General features: G+C 38.5%; 1 protein-coding gene across 2 annotated transcripts in view; it reads right to left on the bottom strand.

The window, feature by feature from the left end:
- Window positions 1-775: 775 nt before the first annotated feature.
- Window positions 776-9,798, bottom strand: part of LOC116702810 (pyruvate dehydrogenase (acetyl-transferring) kinase isozyme 2, mitochondrial) — a 15,043-nt gene continuing 6,020 nt past the window's right edge. Inside the window, exons 5-11 of one of the 2 annotated variants that reach the window (XM_032537292.1) lie at window positions 8,290-8,379; window positions 7,100-7,177; window positions 6,915-6,991; window positions 5,507-5,605; window positions 3,770-3,880; window positions 3,568-3,681; window positions 776-1,295 (exon numbers count right to left, since the gene is read on the bottom strand). In XM_032537292.1, the coding sequence (XP_032393183.1) occupies window positions 1,152-1,295; window positions 3,568-3,681; window positions 3,770-3,880; window positions 5,507-5,605; window positions 6,915-6,991; window positions 7,100-7,177; window positions 8,290-8,379 (713 nt within the window). In that variant the 3' untranslated portion in view covers window positions 776-1,151. Of the gene's footprint in view, window positions 1,296-3,567; window positions 3,682-3,769; window positions 3,881-4,061; window positions 4,193-5,506; window positions 5,606-6,914; window positions 6,992-7,099; window positions 7,178-8,289; window positions 8,380-9,798 lie in introns of those variants that run through there. The other variant, XM_032537293.1, reaches the window with a different exon arrangement.

The raw sequence follows: 9,798 nt of genomic DNA on the forward strand, positions 1-9,798 counted from the left end.
CACACACACACACACACACACACACACACACTGAATTCAGTCAAATATAACAAGGACAGAAGTTAAATTAATTTCAGGAAGATTTATTTTCCAAACTTTTTTTTTTTTTATAAAAAATAAAAGTCCTCCAATAAGAACAATTCACTTAAAATATAAAATAGATAACACTTCAAATGACACAATAACAATTTCTGGGTGAATCCACACAGTGAATCACACTATAGTGACACTATACATTTTCATACACAGTCAAATATACTCATTGCAGTTTGGACTCCTTACTGGTCTTCAACAACAATCTGATTGAGGCACATTCTACACTTCTACCAAAGCTGATTAATAGATTACTATTAATGTCAACAGAAGACTGAAGTTTACATAACCCTTTGCCAACGTTACAGTTCATGTTGACCTCTCACCAACGGATCTTGAATCCTTGTTTACTATCAGTAACTAAGCCGCTGAACATCTGTTCACAAAAAGGAATTTCAAGAGCGGTTTTACCTATTGTGAATTTGTACAAACAACACACATTTTCAAAGTATTTCCACAAACAGCAGGCACACAAAGAAAGAGGAGATGTTCGATTTCTCGTGGAAAAAGATGAACACACACTTCTCGGTCAACACACACAGGCACTTATTGTCTCTGAGGAAAATATTCTGCAGGCATCTCCAAACCTAAACCTGACTGGCTGAGAAACATTTTAATAGAACCTCTATTTAAAGTATAATAATAAACAAAAAATTGCTGACATTTGGGTGAAATGTGGCTGTACATCACAATCTCAATATTGGTCAGATAATGTCCACAATTAGAGATTTTCCTCAACTTTTACAGCCATACTATATATTCCATCTCTCTCTAATTTTTGGATTTCTACGACTGTATCTTTGACTATCCGCCATCATCTCTGTCTATTGCACACATGTAAAGAAGGCAGAGGGAGATACAAGAAGAAGACGCTTGCTCCAATCAAGTAAGTTCCCAGACAATCAGGACGCCGATGCTCTGCTCTTTGATTCTCTTTGATCTCTTGGGCCACCTTTGGTCTCTTCAGCTCCTGGTCCTACAGTGCCCTGCCTCTGAAGGACATTTATGGTCAACGTGTAAGTCTTTTGTGTCCAAAATCATGCCAGGTCATGAATGAATCACTTGGCAGCGCGGTACACGGCAAGGTCCAGCGGCTCCTTGGAGGGAACGCACCAATCGTCTGCCTCCAAAGTGAGCTTGTAGTGACGCAGAGCAGTCTTGTTAAAAACTGGGAGCCTTTCCACTGAGTCAGTAGACAATGCCTAGAGACAGAAGCAGAGAATACCCTTTAATGCATGATGACAGGGGTGGTTTTTTTTCACTTCCTCTAACTTGTTTTTCTTCCCTCTAGACCGAGGCCCAGATCTTTGTACAAAGACAACCTTATACGCTTCATTTGATTGTTAACAATTAACACAAGCTTGGAGGTTTTCGTTATAAACTGATTTCAAACTGTTGTCAGACCAACCAGTCCTTAAACCCTAACCAGCTTGTGCAGTTGTGTTCACAGTAAGGACTTATTACCTGTAAATGTTAAAATAGGCTATTCAATAGAATAAATGCACAACAAGCACAACCAATTCAAATTTTGTTTGGTGTAAGGATGTAAATCACAAGTTTTATCATGATATGATTATTATAAATGTTACATTGATTCTTTGGACAATGATACAATATTTGCATATGTATTACATATGTACTGTTTATTAGAGTGTGCAACGACATGATTCGATTCAGTTAGTTACAATTATATCAATCCATAAAAACCAACTCAAATATTATTTGAAAATTGTATTACTGAACTCTTCCAGACATTTAAAGTGCTCATATTATGCATTTTGGCTTTTCCCCTTTCCTTTATTGTGTTATATATCTTTTTAGTGCATGTAATGGGTTTACAAAGTGAAAAAGTCCAAAGTCCACCCCAAAGGGCCTTACCATCTCCAACAGAAAACACTGTTCGCCAACTGTTCCAAACAGCTCTATTGTAGTCCAGCCTTTACTTCTCTGACGAACGTTTGTCACTTTGTAACACGCGTTATGATGCTCGCCTAGTTGCTAGCATGGCATGCCCTCATACTCTGCTTCTGACTGGCTAGTAGTCCTTACTTGGGTACTGTGCATATGCAACTCCCAACAAAGATGGAACAAAAGTGAGATGCCTCACTCTGTAGTTAAAACAGAGAGCTCAACACAAAGGGTGAAAAGAGGAGCTGCAGCAATGTGCAGTACCACAAAAACATGGTGTTTTTTTAAAATGAAACCATGTAACCTATTCTGATATAACCTCTAAATACAAGTATGAACCTGAAAATGAGCATAATATGAGCACTTTAAATGAAAAGCAAACTATTATATTAATAAATATTATTTTGTTTGGGGGAGTATAAGCAAACAAGGTCATTTCAAATGAAAATTTGTTATCATAGCACCAAAGACCTAAGGAACAACTATCCATTTAATTAACATTAATACAGGAAGAATCCGTGATTTTAGAAAATACCTTTCACTATTTTGTCAAGAGTCTAGGTCTAAGCCTGAATGAGAACATCAATACCACGGTAAAAATGTATTTTGAGCGAGCAGCCGGTTAGCTAAGCTTAGAATAAAGATTAGAAACAGGGCCTGGCTCTGTCTAAAGGTAACACCATCTGCCTTCCAGGACCTCTAACACCTTTTATCTAACTAGCTAATACTATTTGTCTCATTTGTTGAATCTGAACAAATCTAAAGCAGAAAAATAACAATTTTCACTTTTGCAGGTGTGACAGACTATTTCTTGGCCAGGTGCAGTTACTTCCTAGAGTCTTGTCGTCATTGAGAAGTTGCCAGGCAACCAGCTGAGACTCTTGCTAAGGTAAGCTAACTGGCTGCTGTCTGTAGCTTCATATTTACCGTACAGCGGGGAGAGTGGTGTTCTTCTTATCTAACTCTTGACAAGAAATGTCAATATACCTTTAAATTAGATTTTTATAAATCATATGTGTTCAACACATTTCTTAAACACATAATCTCTGATTTGCATTATGATCCTTGTCATTCATCCATTTCTTAAATATAGAATAAGTGTAAATTGAAAGTGTAAATTATTTTGTGCAGCTTCTGTAAAAATGTGCGGTCATTGTTTTGACTCTCCACTCATGTTGCCTTTATTTAAAAATAATGAGGCACGGCTATTTAATACTAACAAATCAGTCCTCTAGGAGCATTTAAACAACTTAGCTGGATAAGGTTTAACTGTCCAATTTTATCTGGCTAACATGATGTTAGCCTGGATCAGTTGAGCCTGTATTAAATTTAATTCAATTGTATTTATAGTGTCAAATCATAACAGAAATTATCTCAGGAAACTTTCCAGACTGGTCTAGACCACATTCTATAATTCACAGAGACTCAACAATTCCCCCAAGAACAACTACACTTGGTGTATCATATTAAAGAATGGGGTCCCAATCTCATTACCCAATCAGGTCATGCTTCAATGACAATAAATACCAAGCAATATGTTGGTGCATACATGTGCGCGTATATTACCTTCAGGTGTATGACTGCGTCAGTGCCGTAACCCTCAATAGAGTAGAGCTGTAACTCTCCCTGGAAGTAGCGAGTGTAGAGACGAGAGATGGGCAGACCATAGCCAAACCCTGCCTGCAAACCCACACACACATACACACACACGTCAGCTCTCCTCTTTATATCGCGTTTAAATGTGTGTGTTTGTGTGTAAGTTGCTTACCAGTGGGGCTCTGTGTTGGTCTCCTATGGAGGGTCTGGGAGCTGTGGAGTACATGTAGCTGAACAGATTCTCGGTCTTCCTCAAGGGAACGCCTCCTCCTCTGTCGCTCATCTATAGAGGGACATAGATTATGGAGAGGTAAACGCAACAGGCATTATGGAGGCAAGACAAACAGTCTTTATCATTACAAAAGGGTGGAGATCTCAGTTTCCTTGTTAGCATAAAACATAGACTGGGTGACCTGGTATACATGAGAGTGTGTAACTTCACCCATGTTCAGTTTATCCATGGCATGCATTTAGGCCAAAGGTTGCAGGTATCAAACACCAGTGTGCTGAGTGTATCCTGTCTAAATATAGATGCATGATGTATGGGAGCTGGTTATGTCAATGAATAGGACTGGAATCTGGACAGATGATGGATCTGTGATGATAATGAGGGTTTATTGAGTTTAGGTCATGTAACAAGCAGCTGAACAGTCAGAGTAACAAGAACAATGGGGCAAAGGGTGAAAACACTTTTCAGAATGGGGACAAAAGAAAGCATTGATTCTACTTCCTTTAAATAGCTTTTTTAACAAGTCTTATATAATCACCTTGAAGTACAACTAATATGTGTGTTACATACTTATGCATGGCTTTACTACAGGAAGGATTACTATCTACTTTTTTTGTAATAAAGAAGTTTAAGTTAAGAAAACTGTTTCTATTCTTGGTTTGATCATTTGGGGCATTCAACTAACACAGTCCTTGTTCTTTGTTTCTTGGGACGTTTTATAAAGCTTAACTAATGTTGTGTTGATGTTTGCTAATGCATTCTGGGGTTTTATAGCCACTCCTGTCATAATGAATGGTATGTGCTCACAGAAGAATCTGATTTCCCTGATGTGATTTTCCATATGACAAAACACACACTGCCCTTCCCTTTGTCCTTCCTTTCTGGTATGTTAAAGTGATTTTTACTCTGGTTTGTAATGTGTGAAAAGGTTGCCTTTCTCCTTTTAACTAGGCTCTGTTCCCATAATTAATACTGTTTTGTGTCTGTTGTTTCTTAATTTCCCTGTAATGTTGGTGGTTATTGTTTTAATTTGTCACTTTATTATTTCACATAATCCTGTTCAACAGGTTTCATGGGTTAATAGTGTTGGTCATGGTTCTGCCTGTGATGTGGTGAGTAGCTCAGCTTAATCAGGGAGAGTGGATACAGGTTTGCCTCATGAGAGGTTTCTGGAAGGGAGGGGTCGGTTAATCCTAAAGTGAACAATAATGGCTGAGATAGTTCTACATAAAAATGACATGTTTATAATATTTGGAGTACCTGATGTAGTTGGTAAACATATACTGTATGTATAAATAGTAAAGTTAGCAGTAATGAACCTCTCCATTTGTAATGAAGGGTTAGTGGTGCTTGCTCAGGTTAGCTCACCTATGTAGGTGGTATGGTGCAGTTTTTTTTTCTTTCTTTCTTGTGGCAGTTGGCTGTTATGTGGTGTTTTTTTGCTGTTATGTCACCTTAGTTTAACATTTTTTTGTTAATAAAGACACAAATGGTGGCCTTAAACCTCTTCTCCTGTCGTCAATTGTGACAAAATACAATGCACCAGAAGTAGAAAGCATGTATGTCACGGACGTGTAACCTCCTTGCATCTACATTTGTGACTAAATTAACGTTTTTTCATGTCATTTCAAAATGATTGAAAATGTAAGAGTTGTTTCTGTATGTAGAAGAGTCACTTACCTTGATTGACAGGTCCTCTCCACCAAGAGCAACCATGACCTTGATGGGTGGGAGGGTCCTGCTGGCCTCATGGTTCTCAATGGTTGCTCTCATGGCATTCTACAGAGAGGAAACAGGGAGGTTTACTAGCTCATTTTGGTGCCACTTTGACAGTGAATAACTTTACATCTGAAGCGTTTCAGGACTCTATTTGTGCATTGTGTATTTCTAAAGAAACACGACAATGTATAAAAGGCTCCATTACCTTGTACCTCAAGTTATGGCTCTGTAGCAGACGTTTTTGTAAAAAGGGGCTAACGATTGTGTCATAACCACGGGACTTGCTGTCGCATAGTCAACACATTACTGTATTGCCAGGAGAAGCTTGCAGACAGTTCAAACCTGTTATTCATGTAAGTGTGTAACTTCACCCTTCTTAATCATGTTCAGTTTGTCCATGGCATGCAATTAGGCCAAAGGTTCCAGGTATTAAACAATAGTGTGCTGTGAATCCTGTTTAAATATAGAGGATTGTATTATGTGCCAGGAGCTGCTTATGTCAATGAATGGGGCTGATATCAGGACAGATGATGGATCTGTGATGCTAATGATGGTTTATGGTGTTTAAGTCACATAATTAGGCAGCTGAACTCTTGTTATGAAAATTGAATTGAATTCAACAGTCAGAGTAACAAGAACAATGGGGCAACGGGTGAAAACACTTTTCAGAATGGGGACAGAAAGAGCATTGATTCTACTTCCTTTCCATAGCTGTTTTAACAAGTATCACATAATCACCTTAAAGTACAAATAATGTGTGTTAATACTGTACTTATGCATGGCTTTAGTACAGGAAGGATTACTACCTACTATTTCTATTCAATTAAAATCAATTAACAAAATAGTTGCAGATTAATTTTTACAATTGACAACTCAATTCATCTTTGCTGGAGACCACACTTTCACAAGGTGCCACCTGCTCATCAGATAAAAACACTAACCATGCTGGAGGGTCGATATGGTATCAGAATGTATTATAGGAAATGAAGGATCCAGTGAATTTGGAGTTTGACCCATTATGGGGACTAAAAGTCTGCCTCTGCTGCTACAATTCTAACCATTTAGAAAATGCTGTCTCTCACTAGAATGGCCATTTGAGGCTGTATTCACACACACTGCAGCGGTTCTCATACGATCAGGTCTTTCTATTCATTTTGAATGGGGGTATGGTGCGTTTAGGCTGTTTCCTAAATGGTAAAAAAAAAATTCTGATGAAAACAACCCTTCAGCAAATCACCAGATCACTTTTTCTGGTCTGAATGGGCCCTAAGTTACTGAGGAGGCTCCAATACTATTGTATAAAGTATTGCATATATCCTATAGTGTTTTTATTTCTTTGTCTGTGTGCGGATGCAGTATCATTACTTACCTTGAAGAGTTCAAAAAGTATGTGGTAAAGATGGGATGGGATGTATGAGATGTGGATGGGCTCTCGGTTGTTGCTGGCTAAGGTAGGAAATAATAAAAAAACAAAAGTCATTGTTCAATGCACACACACATCCGCCATCGATAAAAAACTATGTGTGTTTTTTCAGTGTTTCATGTGTGTCTCACCATTCATCTGCCTCAGCTCCAGCTCTGGGGCTCCAAGGTAATACTGCTCACAAAGCAACTTAGCACTCTCATAGGCATCTAGACAGAGACATAAAGCAAAAACAACTCTATTCTTTGCCCTGTATAGACTTAATGGATCTAACTTAAAGAGTACTAGATGTGATAAATACAAGGTTATTGTCTGTATAACAGTATGGAAGATAAGTGTGTTGGATATAAACCAGCTGCTCTGATTCTTTCTGTTCAAACGCTGACACTGGCTCAAATTGGATGAGCGGCCTACCCGCTCCACCCTAGTTATCAGCGTGCTGTGTTTGATGGCATTTTTTTCCGATTGAATCTCCGCGGAATTGGTCACGCACAGAAGATAGCGTTGATATGTTTCAATCAGTTTCTATCTGGCCTATCACAAACTATTTGTTGAGTTCTCTACTCGAGTCACACACTTTGCTGCCTAAAAAGTTGTGTTTACTTTAATTCAAACTTTTACTGGTAGCAACAAATTAGCTAGTTGCCATTGCTAAAATGCTAGCGTTACTAAAATGCTTCAGCTAAATCAAATAATTACACAAAAAAACTCACCAGGAATGAAAAACGTCTGGGCCACCCACTGCCAAGCTAGCTGTTTTGTATTAACATTCCTGTCATACAGAGATGTATCACAAAGTAGGCTATAGGAAAATCACGTTCTTTTGATTTGCACAGAATTTTAACAGCATGTGTGTGTGCACAGGAAATGCAAGGGGAGCGGGCACTTTCATCCCCATCAGTGGTCTTTGCTCATAACACTGTTCTATTAGGGAGTGTGTCGTTATTTAAGTTGCCTGAATAATAGATTAATCCAACCTTGACAGCATCGTATGAAAGGAAAATTGATTAAAGGTTTTTGTACAAGAAAGAGAGTTTCAGTTTCCAAATTCCAAACAAGTACGAAATAAAGTACATAAACAACATTTTTCTTTTCTATTTTGTGAATTCCTTTCGATCATACTTTATTTTTACACACTTTTATCTGTATTTACTGGAGTCACATGCCATATTAACGCATGTTCTAAATAAACGATTATCATGTGACTTTAACCACAACAGCATGTGACTGTAATGAGAAGGCCATGTCATCTGATAGACCTAATTTCCACTGTTCAACACCACCTGTGACAGCCTCTCTTGCTCTCTCTAGTCCTTCTTACCTCGCACAACCTCTGTCACATCACACATGGAGTCGATACAGCCAATGGTGTTGGGGTGGGCGGGGTTTGTGTTACCGTTGAAGACAAGAGCTGTGAGAAAGCAGAGGAAGAGGACATAGTTACCACTACACTGCCACTACTAGTAACAGTAATGACATTAAGTAGAGTAGCAGTTTGTGAGCTATATGATGTTTACATCGACAGTGTGGTCATTGGTTTCTGGCCATTTGGTCAGGTGTGGTTGTAACCACAAACCTTAAACCTTAAACCTGCATTCAACCTCATTTCCAGCATGGGGTGTTTCAAATGTCTAAAAAAAAGTCTGTTTCTATAGAAGTCTATGAGAATAGGACCCTGCTTCTCACTTGCTTTGTTACCTTAGTAAAGATTTTCATGAGTTTAGGACCTCAGTTGCTAGTTTTACATCTTTTTCAATACAGCAAAATGTTCATTTAGTAAATTATGGTCCCAATTACTTAAAAGTGACAATAGACCAGGGGATGCTTTATGGTGTCAATAGAGTTGTGATAGAGGCTTGGCAATTGCTACCCATGGCACTGTGTACATTAAAATTAATTGTTTTTGTCTCACTCTTTGGCAATCTTACTGTGTTTTCAATTCAGAAAAGTTAGTTAAAACATTTTGGTTGCCCTAAAAATTCAAGCTAGCTAGCACAAACTGGTAACTCAAGAGAAAGTCTGCTGATTTTCAAGCAGCTGACAAAACTGTGCTGGATGACTCCAATCGAAAAGGCGGAAAATTAGTGACTTTTTGCTCTTTAGCGTTCAGCTGAAGCCAGCCATGCCACTGAAACCATAGAGACACTGACTTAGCCTCATCATCTCCCCAGCTCCAACCTTTTTTCCAAATATGGTCATTTGTGGCCAAAAAATTTGCGATCCCTCTGCCTTTGATTCACCGCTGCCGGAGACGTTATAGTCCCCCGCCACGTTGTCTTACAATTACAGTGTGTGTGATCTTTTTCCAGGCTAGTGGGGATGCATACCGCTCAAAACCAACATAAAAAACGTTCTTATGTTCCCTCAGCATTTTGTTTTGTTGCTAAACTGTATGTAAAATGAGCCGAAACATCATTTGATTCCCATATCCTAAGGGGGTATCTATTTGGTGGATTTTTCCTTAGCGGTTGTTAACTAGCAAATAAGCCCACTGACGGCAACATTACTGTTCACATGTTGGCACAATGTTTAGTGATGACAGTATGACCACTGCTGGTCTTAGAGAGTGAAAATGTGGACAGAGTATCTGGAATTGTTCATTAACGTTAGCCATGTGTGATGAAAACTGAATGGACTCACAGTAGTAAAACAGATTTTATTGTGATCCAAAGACACGGTGTGAGAGTTAGGACACTATATCTTGAAATGTAATTGTAATACATAAGGAAACTGTTGCTAAAAAAACCCCATTACTGTTACTTTTGACAACTTCACCTAACTTCACAGGCTGGTAGTTTTGAGTGAGTATGTATGTGTGTGTGTGTGTGTG

Source organism: Etheostoma spectabile, chromosome 15 (assembly GCF_008692095.1).
Source record: "Etheostoma spectabile isolate EspeVRDwgs_2016 chromosome 15, UIUC_Espe_1.0, whole genome shotgun sequence".
NCBI lineage: Eukaryota > Metazoa > Chordata > Actinopteri > Perciformes > Percidae > Etheostoma > Etheostoma spectabile.